General features: G+C 39.2%; 1 protein-coding gene across 3 annotated transcripts in view; it reads left to right on the plus strand.

The window, feature by feature from the left end:
• MASTL (microtubule associated serine/threonine kinase like) overlaps nt 1–27,770 on the plus strand; it is an 84,305-nt gene that overhangs the window by 11,038 nt on the left and 45,497 nt on the right. For all 3 annotated transcript variants that reach the window (XM_053713905.1, XM_053713903.1, XM_053713904.1), the window contains exons 7-8: nt 2,281–2,453; nt 18,396–19,628. In XM_053713905.1, the coding sequence (XP_053569880.1) occupies nt 2,281–2,453; nt 18,396–19,628 (1,406 nt within the window). The remainder of the gene's footprint in view (nt 1–2,280; nt 2,454–18,395; nt 19,629–27,770) is intronic.

Genomic DNA, 27,770 nt, shown 5'->3' on the forward strand with positions numbered 1-27,770 from the left:
GGCAGATGCCATGAGCTCAGGATCTCCAGTTCTCGGCTGTAACTTAACAGCCGAGGCTGCTGGAGCTTTCTGCAGCTCCGATGTGTACATATACATTGTGTGGTATGACAAGCAAAGTACAGCACCACGTGAATATATACATTGCATTGGCTTAAATGGTTAAGAAAGGCGATAAATTATCCTTATACTGGGCTATATAAAAGCATACTCAACATGAACAGCCACAGGACTTATCTGAAGAACAAGATTGATCATTATACAAAAGGGGTTAAACACAGAGTGCCAAAGAGATGAGAGCTGCCTCCCACAGGAAGTAATCTAGAAAACAGAATATTACAGGGGAGTGAGAGATTAATGGCCATCCAGCACTGATATGAATGCCCAGTTTGCAGCAAATACAAATGAAAGTGAAATGTTTTCACAATGGTTGTTGTAAAATGCTTAGAGAACTTCAGATGCACCCAGGTAACTCCCCTTTCCATCCAAGATATCTCACTGTCCATCTCGCTCTGACACCACCAGGCTTATTGCAAAAATGCAAAAGTGTAGTGCAATTTGTAAAAGATACACAAAAATATACAAAGTATAATCCCAAATTGTTAGACATTTTTTAAAGTACAGTCACAATTTGTACAAATCACCTTTCTAAAAACAATGCTGTATACAGAAACTAAATGCATTATTATGCAAACTAGAAAGTATAAAGCGTTGAGGTAATAAAACATTAAAGGGACGTGAAACCCCACATTTTGAACAACTTTTCAATTTACTTCTATTATGTTTTGTTCTCTTGTATCCTTTTATTGAACATTATACGTCAGGAACAGCAATATGCTACTTGGAGCTAGCTGATTGGTTGCTGCACATATATTCCTTTTTTTTTTCTTATTTATATAATACACGCACCCCAGAACTGTTAAAAAAAAGGAGTTAGTAGGAGGGACTCTAGCTACTATTCCTGCCATCTCCACCTGGCCTATGTATTATACTGTTTTAGAGTCCTCCATACAGAAGTAAACTATTGATTCAAATGACTCTGTATGTGTTCTTGATTTATTGATGGTTATTCTCTATGCCTGACATCTGCTTCTCCTGATTACTCTGTCAGCTGCCTGTACTGACTTATTAGCTTCTTATACCAACTACTTCTGGATCCTCTGTTTATGTTAAGCCCAGCCACTCTAAGGTCAATATAAAGTTGCTATACAAAACAACTCCAAATACCCCAATTATAATACACTGGGTTATCTACTTTTGCAAATGGTATGTCATCATGGGGATCATTTTCATTCCTGGGCTGCTATACTGTCTCAAAGGCATCGTAGGACCAGGAAATCAACGTGTCAAATTTCCATGTATTAAGACGGAAATAGCCAGGGCCCATATTTGCTCCTGTAAATTTCCCAAATCCCATTAAACCTGTACATGGGCAGTATTGTTGCACTTGTGGGACTTCGCTGAACACAATTTTTTTTTTTTTTTATTGCAGTAAATCATATAAGGATGATGATATATGAAAAGTGACAGTGCATTGTTTGTGTAAAAAATGCAATAATAAATAAATGCCTTTACCACTTAATTTTATCAGGTTTTGTGACGAAGTGGCTGCATATACCCCTTTTTGGAATACCCTGGGTTGTCATATTTTATTGTTATTTAAAAGAACAATATTTAATTAGGGTAGGTGCAATTAATGTGAAATAGATTAATTCTGTTTAAACAAACATATAGCTCAAATTCTAGGTTTTCTTTATGTTCAGAACTTTGACAGTTGCCTCCTTCCTTAACCCCTTTGTGCTGTAAAAATGAAATTGCCAATGCGTTCACAGGGTTTCCCCGGAATTGGATTGTGGGAGGCTGGCCTACGCTGCTAGGCACACCTCAAAGTCTAATTCTTGACTGGGTCAAAGGGGGGGGAGGTTGCAGGACACCCTATAAGTTAGGATGCTCCATGTCGTCCTAATGATGTTGAAGCCCAGCAATATTAGGATGGCATGGAGCATCCCAACAGCATTAAGGACAACATTTGAGCTTGTCTCTTCTTCACATCGAGAAATGCAGGTAATTTCCCTCACAGTTACAGAAAAAAATTCCTTTCTTATGAGGGGATCATTCGGGATTAAAACACAATTGACAGAGTTAAAATACATGAAAAAGCAGGCACTGTTAATGAAAATCTGTTGCAACTTTTTTTTTGTTTGCCACAATGCTAACATGCCAGATCAACCCCCCCCCCCCCCGAAGAATTAACTTTAAAATACAGTTTCCATTTATTTCTAGGTCCTGAGGTTAAAATGTCAAGTCCTACTGTGCCAGCTAAATGCCTTACCCCCAGCCTGCAAAAGTTCAGGCCACGATTTGGTTCTTCCAGCACAAGCAGTCAGTCGCGTATTGGCTTGTCTAGCATGGAGTCTGATTGCTGCAGTAGTCCAAGGTGGGAAAATGGCAGCCAGGTCAGTAACCACTTCTGCTCTTAAGCTTTTTGTTAAATTCATATATTTGAGTCATTTTTTTGTCATAATCAAGATAATAAAAATGTAAAGCTTGTATAATAAATATTTACTAGCCAGATGGAAGTTTTGGACGGTGAAGTACTTTTTTGGTGTTCATTCCTGTGTCAGGCTTTTTCTATCCCTTACTTAATGGACAACATTGATGAAAAACCCATTATATAATCTGTCTTATGTATTATTCTAATTAATTTGTTTAATATTTTTTTATTGTGGTTGTGCAAATAATACAACATATATAAATTCCAATAATACAGACAGAACAAACATTTGTGTCGCAATAACCACTAGCACTAGTGAAATCTACACAATGAATTGCAAAAGGTAGATATCTGGAACCTCCATTTTAAATCATTTGCTTAACAAGTTTCCTCATTTGACACAAAAGGTAACTTGTACCCTTAAAGGCTTATATATTCTAGTACAGGAAAATTTAGCTTTTTAAGTGGTCACTTTTGGACCTAGCATTTTAATAGACTAGCAACTGAAATAATGTTTTTAACAATAGGATATGTGAGTATATAGTATAATGGTACAAGTAATGTATAACCTTATATTATGGAGATAACAATTTTTTATACTGATGTAGTATATAGATAACAAAGTAATGTCATAAGGTTTTCGCTTACTTGATAGCTGAGAAACATTAAGTGATGCACTAACAGGGTTATATTATATTTAGTGTATACAACATCTTCCTTCCAGGAACCAGTGTGACTTTAAGCTTTAAACTATGGAGATCCAAAATATCATATTTTTCCAAACATGTAGGAGTTATACAATAAAAGTGGGCTAGAAGAGCTATTTACAAATTGTATGCTTACTGATCTTGAAGATTTGTGAGCTTTAAGTGGTACTTCTCATGTGTTCTCATATCCAAAGTAAGTCTCAAGAGGCAAATAGTGTTGGTTACCCAGGAAATTATGATTGTTTAGATATATAAAGGCTCCCTTGCGAGGTAGAGGATACATCTTGACCTCTACATTAAGAGGATAGTTACTGGAGGTAACCTAAAAGGTATTGTGGCCACAAATGAGCCATAAATTATAACAGACATACCAGAAGGTGTGATTTTTGTACTTCACTGACTGAAAATAGATACAATGTGAAGTGTCTTCATTTTAACTTAGGGTGCTCTATGGTGTCATTGCTTTTGAGATATGAATATCTGAAAAGGGCCTTAACCTACCTAAATGTGGGTGTAAACATTTGTTGTGCCTTCTATTGTGAGCCATAAGTGATAACCGATTAGTCCTTTCATCATGGTTATAAATTGTACATTCAACGTAAGCATCTAAGCAGCAATCGTAGCTAAAAAAAAGTAAAATACCTTACCCCCTAAGATTCTGAGATCTGATATGAAATAACATAGCTTTAAGGGGTGATGCTTAGTAAATATTGGAACTTCATATATATTGGAAAGAAAAGGGACCCTTTCTAGTTATTGTAATCCCTTTTATAGGAATGAGTGCTTGTCTCAAAGGTGGAGGTAAAACAGTATGCCATTAAAGTCAGTGTAGCCTGAATTGATAAGACTACTGCTCCATCTACATTAACAAATTACCCCACTCCAGTTCTCTAAAGGGGCGCCATGCTTAGCATAGTATCCTGGGAAAGCTTGTTTGAGTTCCGTGAGGATCGAGGAAAATCTTCATAGCTTCACGTTGAGATCTTGTGGGCAATAGCTCTGCAGTGACTCTTGGTGTGCGCAGGATAGGTTCCCGGTAAATTGTGTTCTTGCATTTTCCTGTGACTGTCTCAAGGTTTGCTAGTGTATCCATGAAATGTTTAGGTTGAGTAACTTCTGTTATTTTCACCCCTCTCTGCGCCTGTAACTCACCTCTCATTCTCTCCCCACATATTGCTGCATTATTGTGATGCACATGGCTCAGCTGGAGACAGATGCTGGGGCCCAGCAGTGTCGCTCCGGGTAAACAGGACATCCATGCTGTTGGTAATAGCTATAGCAGTGGGTGAGCTGACTAGATTTCAGAATGTCCATGCAGGCTGCATGGTGCTGGTCTAGGCAGATACTCAGATCTTGTAAGAGAGAAATAACTAACTCCATGATAAAGTGATAGGTAGATGCTGTATATGGACTAGCCTGTAGTGCGTTATAGTAGTTAGTGTGTTTTGGTTTAACTCCGGTGTTACATATTGCTATGTTTTTATAGCATTTCTGCCCATTTATCATTTGACTTGTTACAGACCATCATATGACTAAGCTAAATGATTATAGTTTTTTTCAAGCAAGTGTTGCATAGTAAACATGTATTTATTTCCTAAGATATGGTGAGTTCACGGCTTGAATAATTACTGTTGGGAATATCACTCCTGGCCAGCAGGATGAGGCAAAGATCACCATAGTTAAACTGCTAAGTATCACTCCCTTACCTACAACCCCCAGTCATTCTCTTGCCTTCGGTGCATGGAGGAGGTGAAATTAAGTTGTCCGATGAAAAATTTTGATTTCATCTACAAGCAAGTTTTTGGGTTATAGCCGTATTCCACGTCATTCCTTGCAGTCGGGTAGTGTTGGCAGTTAAGAACTTGTAATGAGGTGCTTACTGCGTTTTCCTAACAATTGCTGCCCTAGTTTAGAAAGCCAAAGTTGGCTTCTCTGTTCTTTCCTTTTCAAAGGTCTCTGTAAAGAACTGTTTCCTCTCACACCTTGTAACTGTCTACATGCCGGACAGCAGAGCAGGTAAGTGCTTTTTCTTCCAGTTGGGAAGACCATGCACTTAACAAATTAAGACACTGCTTTTTTTATTTGGACATAGATAATCCTGTTGTATTTTATTAGGCTTCATTTTCTGACACATATTTACTTGATAAAACAATAGAAGTTTAAACTGAAAGTAAGGCTGCACTTTCTATTTCAGCAGCTTATTCATTTCCCCTTTGCTTTAAAATAAAAAGATGCAACATTTTAAACTGTCCGGTTTAAAAAAAACGTTATTTCTGGTACTCGGTGTACCAGGATGTAGTGCCTCTCTGTGTCGCAGCAGTAATTTGAGCTTGGCAGTTGCGGTCACATGACCGGCTTTATTTTGTAACTTTTCTGAGGAAAAAGTTGTTTTTCTCAATTTCTGGGTGATCTGGTCTTAATTGGTAGCGGTAAGGCACCTCAGTAATTGAGGTTTGGGGTTGCCTGAGGCGTAGTTTATAAGTTTATTTGATGTTTATTAAATGTTTTTTCTTAACTTTTCTCACATAATTTTAGCTGAGAATCGATCCTAATTTGGAATAAAATTTAAAGTGTGTTTTTTTTCCTTGGCTTATTTTAATTGACTATTAAAATCTTTGAAAAACTTATCAGTACAAGTTTATTTACTGTTTCACAACATGTCTGATATGGAGCAAGAGTCTGCTCTCATGAATTCATGCTTATTATGTTTAGATGCACAATTGCAATTTTGTTCTTCATGTGTCAAGAAAACCTTGCAAAATAAAGATAACATTTTTTAGCCTAATGTCTCTCAGAATGATGCTGTTAAAATAATACCTCCAGCTTTCTCCTGCTACATCCCAAGCCTCAATGGTGTCACATGCAGTGCCCTGCGGTTCCTCTATAACTTCTAGTGGAGTTTATTTAAAAGCAGAAATTGCTGCCCAGGTATCTTCAGCGGTATCTGCGGCATTAGCTGCCATTCCCAGATTACAGGGAAAACGCAAGAGGAAATCTAGTAATTCAGAAAGTAAGGTGCCTGTCCTCAGTTCTGCTTCCCAAGTTGCCCTTTCTCATAAGTCTGATGAGGAAGATACATGGGGACTTTCTGAGGGTGAAATCTCAGATCTAGACAGTATAATTCCTTTGTGTATTGTTAAGAGGTTTAAGATACTTTAGATACCCCTGTCGTTGTCACTTCTGAGAAATCTAGTAAACTTAATAGTTTCTTTGATGAACCTTCCACCTCCTGAGGTTTTTTTCTGTGCCGGACGTGCTAGGGAGATTATCTCACAGGAATGGGAGAAACCAGGGGTGTCTTTTTTTTTCCCCGTCTCCCATTTTTAAGAAAATGTTTCCTGTCGAGGACTCCATTAAAGACCCTTGGAATACTGTACCCAAAGTTGAAGGGGCCATTTCCACCTTGGCTAAGAGGATATTCCTATTGAGGATAGCTGCTCTTTTAAGGATCCGATGGACAAGAAGCTGGAGGCTTATTTGAAAAAGATTTATGTTCATCAAGGTCTCCAATAGGAACCTGCGGTGTGTATTGCCACAGTGACTAGTGCGGCATCTTATTGCTTTGACACCTTGTATGATTCTCTTCAAGTAGAGCATTTTGGCATTGTTAGAGGATCCTAGTCCTAGTGGGAAGAGGGATCCGAGGCCTTAGAACCTGGATGGCAAAATGGATATGACGTTAGGGGATGAAGCCAATCTCCTTACCATCTTCATTTTTGTTTTCTTTAAGTTTCCGGTTCCATTTCTGAGCTTGGGTGGATGAGGCCTCTCTGTCTGACCCGGTTGTCGTTCTCATTCGCCTTGGGTGTTCACCAGCTTGGTGCTGCCTTCATTTTATTTGTGATCCGGATGGATGTATTTAATTTGATTTTTCTTAACCTCAGATCTGTTAGTTTTCATTTGTATAAATGTTCTTTTACTGGAACCGAAACTTGTGACTAACGTGGGCATTCCTTAGGGAGTTGCGCACTTGTTGAATATTAGGATTTTTGTTTTCTAGTTCATTTATCGTTTCTTCGGGACAAATTTTTTTGGATCTTGAACAGTTCCAGAGTGTTCTTATAGCGGGCTGGTACTGGTCGGGCGCTTTTGCTGCTTTTACCAGGGTTCATGTCGCCTTCGGGTGCTGAGAATGTCTCTTGGCCTATTCTATGGACTCCGGGCTCGGATCCTACTGAAGTTGAGGCCAGAGGTTTATATATAACTTCTCCGGACGGAGGGTTGGGCATACCAATCTAGGGTTGGTCAGTTCAGGCTACTCGCCTGGGCTATGAATCTGCTCTTGCAGATGTCTTCTAGGTTCTTCAGGTCCCCGGGGACTTAGAACAGTTATTCCCTTTAAGTGGAAGTTGGGAGGTGTGTGTGTGTGTGACCAGTTTAGTCTGGTGTGGTGATTTACATTTGGGTTTCACTAGAGGTCCTTCCGGACGCTGACTCTTGGCCTATTGCGATCTTCTTGCGGTGGCAAAGTACCATCCTTCCCCACTTTTGGGGGGATCGTCTGGTCAAGTACGCGGGTGTGTTTGTCTCCTTTGTTCGAGTTCTGTTGCTCTGAAGAGGTGGTGTGCAGGGGTTCCCTGCCCTCTGTGGGAGCTACTGCTTCGGCGTTTGCCTGCTCAAGGTAATTTTCCTTGATTTTATTAGTTTCTTCAAGCTCTCTGTCTATTTCATTCAGAGGCCCTTGTTCGGACCACGGTCTTGGCGTTCGGGTGTGTTGCACCACTGCCTGTGGCATAATGAATATTCCATCTACCTAGAATCTGAGAGACTAGGATTAGATTTCTGGTTCTTCCCTATTTTCCTTGATGTTACGCTAGCTTTGGCTTGTCAGTAGCAGTATTGAGGTGGGGTGTGGAGGGCTGCCCTTAGAGGGTCATGCAATTGTCCATTTTTCGAGATTTCTTTAGTATTTGTTGAGTCGGGGGGATCCTTGGTCCTGCCTTGCAGGGATTTTTCCCCTCCTGCGTTCAGGTTCCTGGGAGGGGAACTGTGATGTAGTTAAAGATAAAGAGTGGGCCCAGGCGCCAAACCTGACGGAGGCTAAGGTATAAAATAGGTATTTAATAAAATTGATAAAATATTTATTACAAACTATGAGACAGAATACATGGATCCATGCAAATGTACAATATGATTAAAAAGTACAATATAAAATCTAAATCACAAAAATAAAAATGTACAATAAAATGTGCAAATATGTGTTGATTGAAACAAATTGGTAAGCAGGATTCCTATATGGATTAACGCCAAAAAAAGGGAAGGTGGGTGCAGATATCTGTAGCAGACAGGTGGTCCTGTTTAAAGGACAAAAACAATGTGATATGTGATCAAAAACCAATGAGTGATAAATCCAGAAAATTACAACGGTGATCCTGAAAGAAAATGTTAAAAAAATATGTTCAAATAAATATAGTTCACGAATAGTTTCCAAAAGTCAAATTCAAAAACAAAATGTATGTCCAAGAAAATATATATCCAAAGGAAAGTCTAGAAATTCCAAAAAATGGTGATATCACCGTGATATAATATCCGATGCAAATAAAAACAAAAGTCAGTGTGAACAAAAATCAATAGGTGTCCAAATTTCTATATTCCAAAAATGAGAAAATGTACTTAAAGTTAAGTGTCAGATGCGATGGGACAGATAAAAGGGATAAGTGAGACAATGTCTCAATGGTCCTAGTAGCTGGAAACCACAAAGAGCTACTGGTCAGGGTGGAGATCGTCCCTGGGCCGAGTTTTTCTCCTGTGTTGCTTGTATTTTAAATATTGGGGTGTTGAGAAATTCAGGCTGTGGTGCCTTTCGAAGGGGCCGCCTTTTGTACCCACCCGTTTTTTTTTTGCATTCAGTGTCCTCTACCTTGGGTATTGTTTTTCCAAAAGTAATGAATGCAGCTGTGGACTCTCCCCTTTTAAGAAGAAAAACATAAATTATGCTTACCTGATAATTTCATTTCTTTCATGTAATTGGCAAGAGTCCATGAGCTAGTGACGTATGGGATATACATTCCTACCAGGAGGGACAAAGTTTCCCAGACCTCAAAATGCCTATAAATTCATCCCCCACCACACCCACAATTCAGTTTTTACAAACTTTGCCTCCTATGGAGGTGGTGAAGTAAGTTTTTGTGCTAGATTTCTACGTTGATATGCGCTTCTCAGCTTTTTTGAAGCCCGGTTCCTCTCAGAGTGCAGTGAATGACAGAGGTATGTGAAGGGAGTATTACCTATTGAATACAATGGTCATCCTAACGGGGATCTATTTTATAGGTTCTCTGTTATCGGTCGTAGATTCATCTCCTACCTCCCTTTTCAGATCAACGATATACTCTTATATACCATTACCTCTGCTGATTCTCGTTTCAGTACTGGTTTGGCTATCTACTTTATGTAGATGAGTGTCTTTGGGTAAGTATGTCTCCTTTATTTAAGACACTCTCAGCTATGGTTTGGCACTTTATATTTAAAGTTCTAAATATATGTTTGTACTTATATTTGCCATGATTCAGGTTTATCAGTATATTTACTTTTTGCAGACTGTCAGTTTCATATTTGCGAAATGCATAAAAAAAAAAGTTTTCAAATTGACTCTTTTCTAAATTGCGGGCTGTTAGGCTCACGGGAGCGCAAAATGCTATAATTGTGTCATTCTTGGCGCGAGAATTACGTTTGTTGACGTAATTTCGTCATTTCCGGCGTCTTAGTTGGCGCCGAGTTTTTTCACGTGGTTGCGTCATCTATGACACTCGTGTTTGTTGCAGTCGTTTTTGGCGCCAAAAAATATTTTGTCAGTTGTGGGCGTCATACTTGGCGCCAAACTTTGACATTATTTAAGACTTCATTTCTTTTTGCTTCTGGTTTCCAGAGGCTTATTTTGTTTTGCATTTCTTTCCCATTCCTGAAACTGTCATATAAGGAAACTGATATTTTGCTTTATATGTTGTTTTTTTCTCTTACATTTGCAAGATATCTCAAAACTGTTCCTGTATCAGAAAACACTGTTGGATTCCTGTTGATTGATATCAGTCCTACCAAAGCTAAGAATTTTTATCTTTAGCTATGGTTTGTAATAAGTTATCATGATAAACTTTTACATGCAGAGAAAATGTCCATCAGTATTAATGCATTGTCTATTGCTATTCTTTTAACATTTAATGTATAAAATATACCTGGGAATTTATAAGGATATTATTCTGTTTCTATTCTGAAGGCTTTGTCTGCCATCCCGCCTTCTAATAAAATGTAACGGTCTTTTTTAAACTTCTCATTTAGTTGATGAATTTTCAAATGACCGACAACATACTGAATTATCCTTCTCTGATGTGGATTTATCTGATTCAGAATATCCTTCATCAGATATGGACACTAACAAATCTACTTTTTTATTTTTAAATGGAGTACATTTGTTCTTTGTTGAAAAAGTGTTGATTATATTGGATATTGAGGAGACTAGTCCTCTTGATTTTAAGGCTAGCTAACATTTAAATTCTGTTTATTAATCTCCTGTGGTTACTTCAGAGTTTTTTTTTTCCAGTTCCTGATACTAGGGAATGGAATAGGCCTGGTACTTCTTTTATTCCTTCTTTAAGGTTTTAAAATTGTATCCTTTGCCAGCAGTTAGTTTGGAGTTTTGGGGAAAAGATCCCCAAAGTTAATGGGGCTATCTCTACTCTTGCTAAACATACTACTATTTAATAGCTACCTAGTTAAAATAAAGAGAAATTTACCTGTAAAATAAAAACTAACCTAAGTTACAATTACACCTAACACTACACTATACTTTAATAAATTATTCCTATTTAAAACTAAATACTTACCTGTAAAATAAACCCTAAGATAGCTACAATGTAATTAATAATTACATTGTAGCTATTTTAGGATTTATATTTATTTTACAGGTAACTGTATTTATTTTAGCTAGTTAGAATAGTTATTAAATAGTTATTAACTATTTAATAACTACCTAGCTAAAAGAAATACAAAATTACCTGTAAAATAAATCCTAACCTAAGTTACAATTAAACCTAATACTACACTATCATTAAATTAAATAAATTAGTTACAAATAACTACAATTAAATACAATTACATAAACTAACTAAAGTACAAAAAATAAAAAAGCTAAGTTACAAAAAATAAAAAAAATAAGTTACAAACATTTAAAAAATATTACAACAATTTTAAGATAATTACACCTAATCTAAGCCCCCTAATAAAATAACAAAGCCCCCCAAAATAAAAAATGCCCTACCCTATTCTAAATTTAAAAAGTTCAAAGCTCTTTTACCTTACCAGCCCTTAAAAGGGCCTTTTGCGGGGCATGCCCCAAAGAAAACTGCTCTTTTGCCTGTAAAAGAAAAATACAACCCCCCCCCCCCAACATTAAAACCCACCACCCACATACACCTAATCTAACCCAAACCCCCCTTAAAAAAACCTAACACTACCCCCCTGAAGATCATCCTACTGAAGAGGAGATCCGGAGCGGCAGAAGTGATCCTCCAAGGGGCGCTGAAGAAGTCTTCCATCCGATGAAGTCATCATCCAGGCGGCGCTGAAGAAGTCTTCCATCCGGGCGATGTCATCTTCCAAGCGGGGTCTTCAATCTTCTTTCTTCAGGATCCATCTTCATCCCGCCAACGCGGAACATCCTTCTTCCCCGACGGACTAACGACGAATGAAGGCTCCTTTAAGGGACGTCATCCAAGATGGCGTCCCTTCAATTCCGATTGGCTGATAGGATTCTATCAGCCAATCGGAATTAAGGTAGGAAAAATCTGATTGGCTGATTGAATCAGCCATTCAGATTGAAGTTCAATCCGATTTGGCTGATCCAATCAGATTGAGCTTGCATTCTATTGGCTGTTCCGATCAGCCAATAGAATGCAAGCTCAATCTGATTGGCTGATTCAATCAGCCAATCAGATTTTTCCTACCTTAATTCCGATTGGCTGATAGGATTCTATCAGCCAATCGGAATTGAAGGAACGCCATCTTGGATGATGTCCCTTAAAGGAGCCTTCATTCGTCGTTAGTCCGTCGGGGAAGAAGGATGTTCCGCGTCGGCGGGATGAAGATGGATCCTGAAGAAAGAAGATTGAAGACCCCGCTTGGAAGATGACATCGCCCAGATGGAAGACTTCTTCAGCGCCGCTTGGAAGATAACATCGCCCGGATGGAAGACTTCTTCAGCGCCGCCTGGATGATGACTTCATCGGATGGAAGACTTCTTCAGCGCCCCTTGGAGGATCACTTCTGCCGCTCCGGATCTCCTCTTCGGTTCCATCGGTGGGTCGGCTGGCTGAAGACGGCTAAAGGTAGGGTGATCTTCAGGGGGGTAGTGTTAGGTTTTTTTAAGGGGGGTTTGGGTTAGATTAGGGGTATGTGGGTGGTGGGTTTTAATGTTGGGGGGGGGTTGTATTTTTCTTTTACAGGCAAAAGAGCAGTTTTCTTTGGGGCATGCCCCGCAAAAGGCCCTTTTAAGGGCTGGTAAGGTAAAAGAGCTTTGAACTTTTTTTAATGTAGAATAGGGTAGGGCATTTTTTTATTTTGGGGGGCTTTGTTATTTTATTAGGGGGCTAAGATTAGGTGTAATTAGCTTAAAATTGTTGTAATATTTTTTTAAATGTTTAACTTATTTTTTTTATTTTTTGTAACTTAGCTTTTTAATTTTTTTGTACTTTAGTTAGTTTATGTAATTGTATTTATTTGTAGTTAATTTATTTAATTAATGTAATGATAGTGTAGTGTTAAATTTAATTGTAACTTAGGTTAGGATTTATTTTACAGGTAATTTTTTATTTCTTTTAACTAGGTAGTTATTAAATAGTTAATAACTATTTAATAACTATTCTAACTAGCTAAAATAAATACCAAGTTACCTGTAAAAAAAATATAAATCCTAAAATAGCTACAATGTAATTATTAATTACATTGTAGCTATCTTAGGGTTTATTTTACAGGTAAGTATTTAGTTTTAAATATAAATAATTTATTAAAGTATAGTGTAGTGTTAGGTGTAATTGTAACTTAGGTTAGGATTTATTTTACAGTTAAATTTCTCTTTATTTTAGCTAGGTAGCTATTAAATAGTTAATAACTATTTAATAGCTATTGTACCTAGTTAAAATAAATTGAAAGTTACCTGTAAAATAAAAATAAATCCTAAGATAGCTACAATATAATAATTATTTAAATTGTAGCTATATTAGGGTTTATTTTACAGGTAAGTATTTAGTTTTAAATAGGATTAATTTAGTTAATAATAGAAATATTATTTAGATTTATTTAATTAATATTTAAGTTGGGGGGGGGTTAGGGTTAGACTTAGGTTTAGGGGTTGATAATTTTATTACAGTGGCGGCGGTGTAGGGGGGGCAGGATAGAGGTTAATAAATTTATTATAGGTGGCGACGGTGTAAGGGGGGCAGATTAGGGGTTAATAAGTTTAATATAGGTTGCGGCGGGGTCCGGGAGCGCCGGTTTAGGGGTTAAACTATTTAGTTGCGGCGAGGTCCAGGATCGTCAGGATAGGGGTTAATAAATTTATTATAGGTGGCGGCGGTATAGAGGGGCAGGATAGGGGTTACCAGGTATAATGTAGGTGGCGGCGGTGTCCGGGAGCGGCGGTTTAGGGGTTAATACATTTTATAAGAGTTGCGGCGGGGTCTAAGGGTGGCGGTTTAGGGGTTAATAACTTTATTTAGTTGCGGGGGCGCCGGTATAGGGGGTAGAACAGTGTAGTTTAGTCTGGGTGCTTAGTGACAGGCTAGCAATAATGCTGTCAAAAAGCCGAAGAGCAGCGAGATCGGATGAGTGATAACTCTCACAGTCCACTGCTCATCGCCCCGTACTTGGTGCGCGCCTTTTTGACAGATTTATTGATAACTTAGACGAAATTTTGCAGGTCCGCCGCGGCGATGGTAGGCGAGCTTAGGCGTGCGTATTGGGCCGGCGACGGCAGGTAAGTTGACACGTTGATAACTTGGCCTCTATGTCTTTAGCTAGAAGAAGTTAGTGGCTTAAATCTTGGAATGCTGATTTGATTTCTAAAATCCAGATTTCTATTTTCTTTCCTTCCAAGGTAATAAATTATTTGGTTCACAGTTGGATTCAATATTTCAACTGTTACTGGGGGAAGGGAGTTTTTTTGCTTCAAGATTAAGTTATATGGGTAAATCTTAAGCTTATATCCGTTTTTGTTCTTAATAAGGAACAGAAACCTAATTCTTCCCCAAGTAATATGTTTCTAATTGGAAGCTTTCTTCAAAATGGAATTAATTCAAGCCATTTAAGAGATCAAAGCCAGCCCACAAATTCGCATGAAGGTGCGGCCCTTATTCCAGCGTAGCTGGTAGGGGGCAGGTTAAGTTTTTTTTTTTTCTAAAGTTGTTTGGTTCAGAATAGGATTCAGAGTAAGACCGCCTGTGAGAAGTCTTTTTTTTTTTTTTTTTTTTTTTTTTTTTTTCTCCTCGCATATTCCCAGTAAAGGCTCAGACTTTCCTGAAGTGTGTTTCAGACCTGGAGTTATCTGGGGTATTCATACCAGTTCCGTTTCAGGAATGGGGTCTGGGGTTTTATTCAGAACTATTCATTGTCCCAAAGAAAGAAAATATTTTGAATTGTCATGTAAGAGTACCATCTTTCAGAATGGTAATTATAAGGTCTATTCTTCCTTTTGTTCAGCAAGGGCATCATTTCCCCAGAATAGACTTTCAGGATGCATATCTTCATATTCTGTTTTCATTCTGATTATTTTAATTTTCTGAGATTCTCTTTTTTAGACAAGCATTACCAATTTGTTGCTCTTCCTTTCTGGCCTAGTGACAGCTCTAGGAATCTTTTCAAAGGTTTTTGGTGTTTCCTTTTTTGGACGATATTGTGGTACTTGCTCAGTCTTTTCGTTCCGCGGAATCTCATACGATTCAACTTCTGTTCTTTCTTCAAAGACATGGTTGGAGGATCATTTTACCAAAAGTTACTTGATTCCTCCGACAATGGTCACCTTATTTAGGTTTCCAGATCAATGTCTTTGTCTCTAACAGACAAGAGACAATTTATATTGGGTTCAGCTTGTCGGAACCTTCAGTCTCTATTATTTCCTTCAGTAGCTATATGCATGGAAGTTTTAGGTCTCATGACTGCAGGATCGGACTTGATTACTTTTGCTCGTTTTCATATGAGACCTCTCCAGTTTTTAATGGTGGATTATTCTAGGATATCACATTTAATATCCTTGAATCCCAATATTCAACTATCTATCTCTGTCTTGGTGGTTAGATCACCATCGTATAGTTCTACAGGTCTCTTTGGTTCATCCAACCTGGACCGTGATCATAACAGATGCAAGTCTTTTAGGTTGGGAAGCTGTCCTGGGATCTCTGACAGCACAAGGGGTTTGGAAATCTCAAGAGGCGAGATTACCAATCAATATTTTGGAACTCTGTGCGATTCTCAGAGTTCTTCAGTTTTGGCTTCTATTTGAAGATAGAGACGTTAATTGGTTTTCAGACTATGTCACAACTGTGGCGTATGTCAATCATCGGGGGGGAATCACAGTCCTTAGGCTATGAAAGAAGTATCTTGAATACTTGCATGGGCAAAATCCAGCTCCTGTCTAATTTCTGCGGTCCATATCCCAGGTATAGACAATTGGGAAGCGAATTATCTCTGTCGTCAAGCTTTATATCCAGGAGAATGGTCTCTTTACCCAGATGTGTTTTTTTTCAAATTGTTCAGATGTGGGGGCTTCCAGAAATAGATCTGATGGCATCTCATCTAAACAAGAGACTTCTCGGGTACCTATCCAGGTCCAGGGATCCTCAGGCGGAAGCAGTGTATGCATTGACACTTCCTTGGAGTTATCAACCTGCCTATATTTTTCCGCCTCTAGTTCTTCTTCCAAGAGTGATTTTCAAAATCATCATGGACCAATCGTTTGTGCTGCTGGTGACTCCAGTATGGCCACTCAGGTTTTGGTATGTGGATCTTGTTTTCGGATGACCAGTTGCCAACTGGTTCGTTTTTCCATCAGGTTCTCAAATCATTAAATTTGATGGTATAGAAATTGAACGCTTAGTGCTTAGTCGTAGAGGTTTCTCTGACTCAGTGATTAATACTATGTTGCAGGCTCGTAAATCTGTGTCTAGAAAGATTTATTATCGAGTTTGGAAGACTTGCATCTCATGGTGCTCTTCTCATAAATTCTCTTGGCATTCTTTTAGAATTCCTAGAATTTTTCAGTTTCTTCAGGATGGTTTAGATAAGTTTGTCTGCAAGTTCTTTCAAAGAACAAATCTCTGCTCGTTCTGTTCCACAGAAAAATTGCTAATCTTAATGATATTCATTGTTTTGTACAGGCTTTGGTTTGTATCAAGCCTGTCATTAAATCAATCTCTCGTCCTGGGAGTTTTAATTTGGTTTTGAAGGCTTTACAGGCTCCTCCGTTTGAGCCAATGCATTTTCTGGACATTAAATTACTTTCTTGGAAAGTATTGTTCCTTTTGGCCATCTCTTCTGATAGAAGAGTTTCTGAATTATCTGCTCTTTCTTGTGAGTCTCCTTTTCTGATTTTTTTTTTTCATCAGGATAAGGCGGTTTTTGCGGACTTCATTTACATTTTTACCTAAAGTTGTGAACTCCAACAACATTAGTAGAGAAATTGTTGTCCCTTCTTTGTGTCCTAATCCTAAGAATTCTCTGGAGAGATCTTTACATTCTTTGGATGTAGTTAGAGCTTTGAAATATTATGTTGAAGCTACTAAAGATTTCAGGAAGACTTCTAGTCTATTTGTTATCTTTTCTAGTTCTAGGAAAGGTCCGAAGGCTTCTGCCATTTCTTTGGCATCTTGGTTAAGCTTTTGATTTATTATGCTTATTTGGAGTCGGGTAAATCCCTGCCTCAGAGGATTACGGCTCATTCTACTAGGTCAGTTTCCACTTCCTGGGTTTTTAAGAATGAAGCTTCTGTTGATCATATTTGCAAAGCAGCAACTTGATCTTCTTTGCATACATTTACTAAATTCTACCATTTTAATGTTTTTTTCTTCTTTAGAAGCAGTTTTTGGTAGAAAAGTACTTCAGGCAGCTGTTTCAGTTTGATTGTTCTGCTTATAATTTCATTTTTTTTCATTATAAGATTAAAACTTTTGATTTGGGTAGTGGATTAGTTTTTCAGCGGAATTGGCTGTCTTTATTCTTTATCCCTCCCTCTCTAGTAACTCTTGCGTGGAGTTCCACATCTTGGGTATTGCTATCCCATACGTCACTAGCTCATGGACTCTTGCCAATTATACATAATTTATGTAAGAACTTACCTGATAAATTCATTTCTTTCATATTGGCAAGAGTCCATGAGACCCACCCTTTTTATGGTGGTTATGATTTTTTTATATAAAGCACAATTATTTCCAATTCCTTGTTGATGCTTTCGCTCCTTTCTTATCACCCCGCTTCTTGGCTATTCATTTAACTGAATTGTGGGTGTGGTGGGGGGGTGTATTTATAGGCATTTTGAGATTTGGGAAACTTTGCCCCTCCTGGTAGGAATGTATATCCCATACGTCACTAGCTCATGGACTCTTGCCAATACGAAAGAAATTAATTTATCAGGTAAATTCTTACATAAATTATGTTTTTCTTCTGAAGGGAAGAGTCCACCGCTGCAGTCAGACGAGAGCTGTGGACTCTTCCATTCAGAAGAAAATGAAATTATCAGGTAAGCATAATTTTATGTTTTTTCTCCATTTCCCTTCGGTCGAATGACTGGGGGTTGTGGATAAGGAAGTGATACTTAGAAGTTTAACTGTGGTGCTCTTTGCCTCCTCCTGCTGGCCAGGAATGATATTCCCAACAGTAATTACTCAAGTCGTGGACTCGCCATATCCGGAAAGAAAGAATGTTATCAGGTAAGCATAAATTTAGTTTTTTGTAATATTTGATTTGTGTTTATAAAGCTTCTCGATAGACATGCGCATTCTGAGGTTTCACATGTAAGCGGCATTTGGCCCTTTTCGGAGCTGGATTTCTTCATGTGAAAGGGCAACACACTAAGTTCTGGATCTGCACAGAAATCTGACTCTGAAAAGGGGCGAATGCTGCAAGCAGCTGCTGAATTCTGCATTTGTTTGCATCGAAAAAAGAATGCACACCTAATTCTCAAATCGCATATATATAAATTTTTTTCTTCTTCTATTCAGGACCCTGATGAACCTGTATTTTTGGGCTCCAGCAGATTCAGGAACAGCTTGTCTGATAAATCATTAGGCAAGAAACACATACGCAAGTCTGTCACCCAGAGCTTGAAAATGAAGGAGTTGGAGAGTGCCCTATCTCCTATTGTAAACCGCAGCAATACTCAAAAATCGGAGACACAAGATGAAACTGGTATTCTGGGTTACACCCCTGTTGCTCAGAATGCAAAAGGTTTTATAAGGAAATGTCTTTATGAAAACGCAACTCAGGACAACAAGGAGAATTTGATTAAGGATGGTGTAAAAGAACTGGAAAAGTTATCTAGATCTCCAGAATCGCCTCAGTGGCTGAACGGTTCTACCTTAGATCCCAGAAAATGCAGTGCAGAAGAGATGTCTGAAAAAACAGTAGGCAAAAGGGGCTATGAGCTTGTAGACAAGAGCCCTGGTCAAGAATATCAAGTTAAGAAAAGCAATGCAGAATATAAACGTGGCTGTGAAATAGCCAATGTTCAACCAAACCAAAGTACTGGTTTAACAATGGTAATAGATGACCTCTTACTTGCTGACGTCAAAAGTCATAAAGAGGTTGACACTGATGGTAAAATGGCAGATAAGGAATATGTTAATGATCCTGTGACCCCAGAGAAGTTAAACCTTGGCAGTACAATTGCCAAGAATTTGTTGTGTGAACTAGATGAATACTGTGAACGGGACAACAAAATAGATATCTTGAACACAGAGATTAATGTACTTGGAACATCTCCAAAAAGAACAAGCCAGGGTTCAGACACTTCTATTGCTAATATGTCTATTACAGAAAACCAGATGGAAAAAGATCTTTTCATGGTAGATAAAAGCATGAAAGAACTTTCATTTGAGGAGATTGAAAATAAAAGTGAAAATGGCTCAATACAAGAGGATCCTGGTATTACTGGAGGAGTAGAAAAATCAGAGGAAGAAGTTAGAAATTCTACACATGCTGAAATAGGAAGGATACCTGGGCACAATGAAATTTGTGACTCCCCAACTCTGCCAAGAACATTGACCAATAACAAAAAGAAACCTGTGGTAGCTTTTAGAAGTTACAACAGCCCTATAAATGGATCCAATATCTCCGAACCCTCTAAGATCAGCATGAGTTCTATGGACAAAATAAATTTCTCACTTGTTTACACTGGTTCATATCCTGTGGCCGTTACTCCAGCACAGAAGGATAGATCCTTCAAGACTTTGCAGGTAAGGTATAAAATTTTGTGAAAATCTCTTTATTTTAAAATAAAGCCATAATCCATTTTTTTTTTTTTTTAGTAATTTCATTATAGTATTGAATGTAATTAAAAAAAAAAAAAATTTTTATTTACTTTGAGCCATGCAGTATAAATGGTCCATAGTTTTAACATACCGGTGTTCTCCAGAGAAAATGTAATTTGCTAAGTTCTCTTAGTATCCTTTAAAAAGTATACTTAGGTAGGCTCAGGTACTGGAAGCTAGCTGCTGTTTGGTTGCTGCACATATATGCTTCTTGTAATTGGCTTATCTATATGCTCTATCTCCCAGTATTGGATTGCTGCTGTTCATATAATATGATGGTAATGTGAACTTAACATTTAGCTGAGTGCTGGTAGATTCTTTCTAGGTGGCATGGCTGGAAACTGGCAGGGGCTCCGGGGGGCACACACATGGGTATCTTTGGGGCTTCAATCCAGAGCGCCAGTGCCTGATTTTAAGGTGCCAGTTGCACCTGGGTTTGTCGAGCCCCACTATATAGTATAAGCCTGTAGAGGAACAACGAGGTAGTGTTGCGTTTTTGCTTTTTATTTTTCGCTTATCCGGATGGTTAGCATTGTTGAAAAAATGGCATGCTCTACTTTGTTACAGCATGTCATTTTAAGACTATCGACCCTACACAATTGTGTCTTTTAAAGAGAGATGAAACCCAAATGTTTTCTTTATTCAGATAGATGTAAATTAGAAAGTTGTTTAAATTGTATGCTCTGTCAGCTTTTCTTCATTCTTTTGCAATATTTTGTTGAAAAAATAGCTCAAGAGTATGCATGTGTCTGGAGCACTATATGGCATTAGTTTTGTAAGAGCACTAGATGGCAGCACTATTTCCTGTGATATAGTGCTCCAGGCACCTACCTAGGTATCCAACTAAATATATCATGGGAATGAAGTAAAGTTGATAATAGAAGTACATTGGAACCAGTTTTTTTAAATCATAGGATCTGTCTAAATCACAAAAGAAAAGTTTTTGTGTTTCATATCCCTTTAACCCGTACAAAGGTGTTAAACGCACAGTAGAAATACTGATCAGGACCCTTGGAGCACTGCTGGTCCCAAGCGGAAACTGTTGATGATCCAATCAGCACTAGTCACACACATGATTGGATCTAGCAGAGACAATCTAGCAAAACTTAAGAATGTTAAGGTCATTGAAGTGATCATCGGCTCTAGAATAAGCAGATTCCTTATATACCACATAAGAAGCATCAGTGGCACCTCAAAAAGCCCTTGGCACTGAGTTTGTGGACCTTTATTGTCCCTCCTTCCATACTGCTTCATTAACAGTATGTTCAATAAGTGTACGAACTAGGGATGCACCTATACTAGTATCAGTACCAATACCAAGTACTTGCACTCGTGCAAATGCTCTGATATTTAAACTGATACCTCCAGATCTTAGCCATACGCCATCTTGTGGTGTTTATTTCAAACTTCATGTTACCATTTCATTTTAAGCTGGAGTAGAGATTTAACTAAATATTGTTCACTTCTGTTCTGCCAATAAAAATTGCTTTTATTTGTATTTTACGTCTGAGCAGTGCTCCAAAAGCTGCTATACAGCTGGAAGTCTACCTGGGAGAGATCACTGTACCTCATTCAGACAAACCCCTGAAGTACTGGGCAGTTCATAAACTGAGATTTAATGGCCCAAAAATATCTTTCTGCTCTATGCAGTAGTGTGTAAAGTGAAAGACTGTTCAGTTTAGCGTCAAACATCCTTACTGATAAAAGAAACAGACTTATAGCTGAACATGCAGAGATGCTCCTTTTAAAAAGAACTTGCCACTAACTTTTGAAAAATTTATTCTAATTGCTACATTGCCTGTTACACTGCTAGTTCTCATCTTGCACAATTATGCTCAAAACATACTGTACTCTGAGGGACATCCTTGACTTATATAATTGCTGGAAGAGTGTTCATAGGACATATTAAGTTAATTCCTATGACCACACATCCTTAAATTATAGGACTAGATTACATTTGATTGGTAAACTTTACCAATGCTCTGTTCACATTTCCAACTCCATAGACTTTAATAAAGTTAAACATGTAATGAGAGCATTGGTAAAGCTTACCAGTCAATGTAATCTATCCCATAGTGTTGTTCCCCATGATTAAACAGTGCACTGTTATATTTTTAACTGTATTACACTTTTGGTTGGTTGTGATTTTACATTTATTATGCAATGTTATTATTAATATATTTTATTGTAATATATTTATATATAAACAACATTTTCTGTGAAATTTCTTCAAGTTTTAAATTTTTATGGAATAATAATTAGCTTTTTGTCATAATGTCTTTTGAGTTACAGTTCTTCATAATTATAAAGAAGCTATCTTAAATCATTAGTCTGTATTGTGCTTGAGAAACTGTCACATAACATTAAAAAAATATATATATTTCTCTTGTTAAGTGTGTTCAGTCCACGGGTCATCCATTACTTATGGGATATATTCTCCTTCCCAACAGGAAGTTGCAAGAGGATCACCCAAGCAGAGCTGCTATATAGCTCCTCCCCTCACATGTCATATCCAGTCATTCTCTTGCAACCCTCAACAAAGAAGGAGGTCGCGAGAGGAGTTGGAGTTTTTACTTAGTTATTCTTCAATCAAAAGTTTGTTATTTTAAAATGACACCGGAGTGTGCCGTTTTTTTTGTATCTCAGGCAGTATTTGGAGAAGAATCTGCCTGCGTTTTTCTATGATCTTAGCAGACGTAACTAAGATCCGCTGGCTGTTCTCGACATTCTGAGGAGTAGGGTAACTTCAGAAAGAGGGGAATAGCATGCGGGGTCCCCTGCAAATGAGGTATGTGCAGTACATTATTTTCTGGGAATGGAATTGACTAAGAAAATACTGCTGTTACCCATATGATGTAAGTACAGCCTTAAATGCAGTAGTAGCGACTGGTATCAGGCTGATAAATGTATGCGCAGTTGAGTTATTTTCTAGGGACTAGAATTTGACTGAGAAAATACTATTAATACTGAAATAATGTTTAAGCCTTATCTGCAGTGGAAGTGACTGGTAGCAGGCTTAGTGATAACTTTGCATGACATTCAAAATGTTTTTAAAACGTTTACTGGCATGTTATTCGTTTTGTGAGGTACTTTGGTGATAAATCTTTTTGGGCATGATTTTTTTCCACATGGCTAACGTATTTTCTGCATAGAAAACGTTATATCAGGTCTCCCACTGTTGTAATATGAGTGGGAGGGACCTTGTTTTAGCGCCTTGTTGCGCAGTTAAAATTCTAGCACAGTCTTCCTGTTTCTTCCTCCTTGATCCAGGACTTCTCTAGAGAGCTCAGGGGTCTTCAAAATTCGTTTTTGAGGGAGGTAATCAGTCACAGCAGATCTGTGACAGTGTGTTTGACTGTGATAAAAGCGTTAAATCTTAATTTGATATCCGTTTTTGGGTATTGAGGGGTTAATCATCCTTTTGCTAATGGGTGCAATCCTCTGCTAATTAATACATTTCTCGTTAAGAATTGTTGACTATAACTGAATTAGTTTTCTTTGTTATTCAACTGTGTTTTTTAAAAGCGCTGCAGCGTTTTTTATATTGCTTGTAAACTTATTGAAAGTGATTTCCAAGCTTGCTAGCTTCATTGCTAGTCTGTTTAAACATGTCTGATACAGAGGAATCTGCTTGTTCATTATGTTCAAAAGCCGATGTGGAGCCCAATAGAAATATGTGTACCAATTGTATTGATATTACTTTGAATAAAAGTCAATCTGTACCGATAAAGAAATTATCACCAGACAACGAGGGGGAAGTTATGCCGTCTAACTCTCCTCACGTGTCAGTACCTGCGTCTCCCGCTCGGGAGGTGCGTAAGATTGAGGCTCCAAGTACATCAAGGCCCTTACAAATCACTTTACATGATATGGCTAATGTTATGAAAGAAGTATTATACAATATGCCCGAATTAAGAGGCAAGCGCGATAGCTCTGGGTTAAGGACAGAGCACGCTGATGACACGAGAGCCATGTCTGATACTGCGTCACAATTTGCAGAACATGAGGACGGTGAGCTTCATTCTGTCGGTGACGGTTCTGATCCGGGGAGACCGGATTCAGAAATTTCAAATTTTAAATTTAAGCTTGAGAACCTCCGCGTGTTACTAGGGGAGGTGTTAGCGGCTCTGAATGATTGCGACACGGTGGCAATCCCAGAGAAATTATGTAGGTTGGATAGATACTATGCGGTACCGGTGTGTACTGACGTTTTTCCTATACCAAAAAGGCTTACAGAAATTATTAGTAAGGAGTGGGATAGACCCGGTGTGCCCTTTTCCCCTCCTCCGATATTTAGAAAAATGTTCCCTATAGATGCCACCACACGAGACTTATGGCAGACGGTCCCTAAGGTGGAGGGAGCAGTTTCTACTTTAGCCAAGCGTACCACTATCCCGGTGGAGGATAGCTGTGCTTTCTCAGATCCAATGGATAAAAAATTAGAGGGTTACCTTAAGAAAATGTTTGTTCAACAAGGTTTTATATTGCAGCCTCTTGCATGCATTGCGCCTGTCACGGCTGCAGCGGCATTCTGGTTTGAGTCTCTGGAAGAGGCGATTCGAACAGCACCATTGGATGAGACTTTGAGCAAAGTTAGAACGCTTAAACTGGCTAATGCGTTTGTTTCGGATGCCGTAGTGCATTTAACCAAACTTACGGCTAAAAATTCCGGATTCGCCATACAGGCGCGCAGGGCGCTATGGCTTAAATCCTGGTCAGCGGATGTAACTTCCAAGTCTAAGCTACTTAACATTCCTTTCAAAGGGCAGACCTTATTCGGGCCCGGCTTGAAGGAAATTATTGCTGACATTACGGGAGGTAAGGGCCACACCCTTCCTCAGGACAGGGCCAAATCAAAGGCCAAACAGTCTAATTTTCGTGCCTTTCGTAACTTCAAGGCAGGAGCAGCATCCACTTCCTCCGACCAAAACAGGAAGGTACTACTGCTCGTTACAGACAGGGTTGGAAAGGCAACCAGTCATGGAACAAGGGCAAGCGGGCCAGAAAGCCTACTTCCGCCCCTAAGACAGCATGAAGACAGGGCCCCCTCTCCGGAGACGGATCTAGTGGGGGGCAGACTTTCTCTCTTCGCCCAGGCCTGGGCAAGAGATGTACAGGATCCCTGGATGTTGGAGATTATATCTCAGGGATACCTTCTGGATTTCAAAACTTCTCCTCCACAAGGGAGGTTTCATCTGTCAAGGTTATCAACAAACCTAGTAAAGAAAGAGGCATTTCTACAATGTGTACAAGACCTCTTAGTGATGGGAGTGATCCACCCAGTTCCGCGAACGGAACGAGGACAAGGGTTTTACTCAAATCTATTTGTGGTTCCCAAAAAAGAGGGAACCTTCAGACCAATCTTAGACTTAAAAATCTTAAACAAATTCCTAAGGGTTCCATCGTTCAAGATGGAAACCATTCGGACCATCCTGCCCATGATCCAAGAGGGTCAATATATAACCACAGTGGACTTAAAGGATGCCTACCTTCACATACCGATTCACAAAGATCATTATCGGTACCTAAGATTTGCCTTTCTAGACTGGCATTACCAGTTTGTAGCTCTTCCCTTCGGGTTAGCTACGGCCCCGAGAATTTTTACAAAGGTTCTGGGCTCACTTTTGGCGGTACTAAGACCACGAGGCATAGCGGTGGCTCCGTACCTAGACGACATTCTGATTCAAGCGTCAAGTTTTCAAAATGCAAAGTCTCATACAGAGATAGTTCTAGCATTTCTGAGGTCGCATGGGTGGAAAGTGAACGTGGAAAAGAGTTCTCTGTTACCGCTCACAAGGGTTCCTTTTCTAGGGACTCTTATAGATTCTGTAGAGATGACGGAGTCCAGGTTATCAAAGATTCTCAATGCTTGCCGTGCCCTTCACTCCATTCCAAGCCCATAAGTAGCTCAGTGTATGGAAGTAATCGGCTTGATGGTCGCGGCAATGGACATAGTGCCATTTGCGCGCCTGCATCTCAGACCGCTGCAACTATGCATGCTAAGTCAGTGGAACGGGGATTACTCAGATCTGTCCCCTTTGCTAAATCTGGACCAGGAGACCAGAGATTCTCTTCTCTGGTGGTTGTCACGGGTTCATCTGTCCGAAGTAATGACCTTTCGCAGACCAGATTGGACGATTGTAACAACAGATGCCAGCCTTCTAGGCTGGGGAGCAGTCTGGAACTCCCTGAAGGCTCAGGGATCGTGGACTCAGGAGGAGAAACTCCTACCAATCAACATTCTAGAATTAAGAGCAATATTCATGCTCTTCTAGCTTGGCCTCAGTTAGCAACACTGAGGTTCATCAGGTTTCAGTCGGACAACATCACGACTGTGGCTTACATCAATCATCAAGGGGGAACCGGGAGTTCCCTAGCGATGTTGGAAGTCTCGAAGATAATTCGCTGGGCAGAGTCACACTCTTGCCACCTGTCAGCGATCTACATCCCAGGTGTTGAGAACTGGGAAGCGGATTTTCTAAGTCGCCAGACTTTTCATCCGGGGGAGTGGGAACTACACCCGGAGGTATTTACTCAACTGATTTGTCGTTGGGGCAAACCGGATCTGGATCTTATGGCATCTCGCCAGAACGCCAAGCTTCCTCGTTACGGATCCAGGTCCAGGGACCCGGGAGCGGTGCTGGTAGATGCACTTGCAGCCCCTTGGGTTTTCAACATAGCTTATGTGTTTCCACCTTTTCCGTTGCTACCTCGACTGATTGCCAGGATCAAACAGGAGAGAGCATCGGTGATTCTGATAGCGCCTGCGTGGCCACGCAGGACCTGGTATGCAGACCTAGTGGACATGTCGTCCTGTCTACCATGGTCTCTACCTCTGAGGCAGGACCTTCTAATTCAGGGTCCTTTCAACCATCCAAACCTAATTTCTCTGAGGCTGACTGCTTGGAGATTGAACGCTTGATTCTATCAAAGCGTGGGTTTTCGGATTCGGTTATTGATACATTGATACAGGCTCGGAAACCTGTTACCAGAAAAATTTACCATAAGATATGGCGTAAATATTTATATTGGTGTGAATCCAAGAGTTACTCATGGAGTAAGGTTAGGATTCCTAGGATATTGGCTTTTCTACAAGAGGGTTTAGAAAAGGGCTTATCCGCTAGTTCACTAAAGGGACAGATTTCTGCTCTGTCTATTCTTTTACACAAGCGTCTGGCAGGGAATCCAGACGTCCAGGCTTTTTGTCAGGCTTTGGCTAGGATTAAGCCTGTGTTTAAGGCTGTTGCTCCTCCGTGGAGCTTAAACTTGGTTCTTAAAGTTCTTCAGGGTGTTCCGTTTGAACCCCTTCATTCCATTGATATTAAGCTTTTATCTTGGAAAGTTCTGTTTTTGATGGCTATTTCCTCGGCTCGAAGAGTCTCTGAGCTATCTGCCTTACAATGTGATTCTCCTTATCTGATCTTTCATTCAGACAAGGTAGTCCTGCGTACTAAACCTGGATTTTTGCCTAAGGTTGTTTCTAACAGGAATATAAATCAAGAGATTGTTGTTCCATCATTGTGTCCTAATCCTTCTTCAAAGAAGGAACGTCCTTTTTTGCATAATCTAGACGTGGTCCGTGCCCTGAAGTTCTACTTACAGGCAACTAAAGATTTTCGACAAACTTTTTCCCTGTTTGTCGTTTACTCTGGACAGAGGAGAGGTCAAAAGGCTTCGGCTACCTCTCTCTCTTTTTGGCTTCGTAGCATAATACGTTTAGCCTATGAGACTGCTGGACAGCAGCCTCCTGAAAGAATTACAGCTCATTCCACTAGAGCTGTGGCTTCCACTTGGGCCTTTAAAAATGAGGCCTCTGTTGAACAGATTTGCAAGGCTGCAACTTGGTCTTCACTTCATACTTTTTCCAAATTTTACAAATTTGACACTTTTGCTTCTTCGGAGGCTGTTTTTGGGAGAAAGGTTCTACAGGCAGTGGTTCCTTCTTTTTAATGTTCCTGCCTTGTCCCTCCCTTCATCCGTGTACTTTAGCTTTGGTATTGGTATCCCATAAGTAATGGATGACCCGTGGACTGAACACACTTAACAAGAGAAAACATAATTTATGCT

Source organism: Bombina bombina, chromosome 5 (genome assembly GCF_027579735.1).
Source record: "Bombina bombina isolate aBomBom1 chromosome 5, aBomBom1.pri, whole genome shotgun sequence".
In the NCBI taxonomy this organism is placed as follows: domain Eukaryota; kingdom Metazoa; phylum Chordata; class Amphibia; order Anura; family Bombinatoridae; genus Bombina; species Bombina bombina.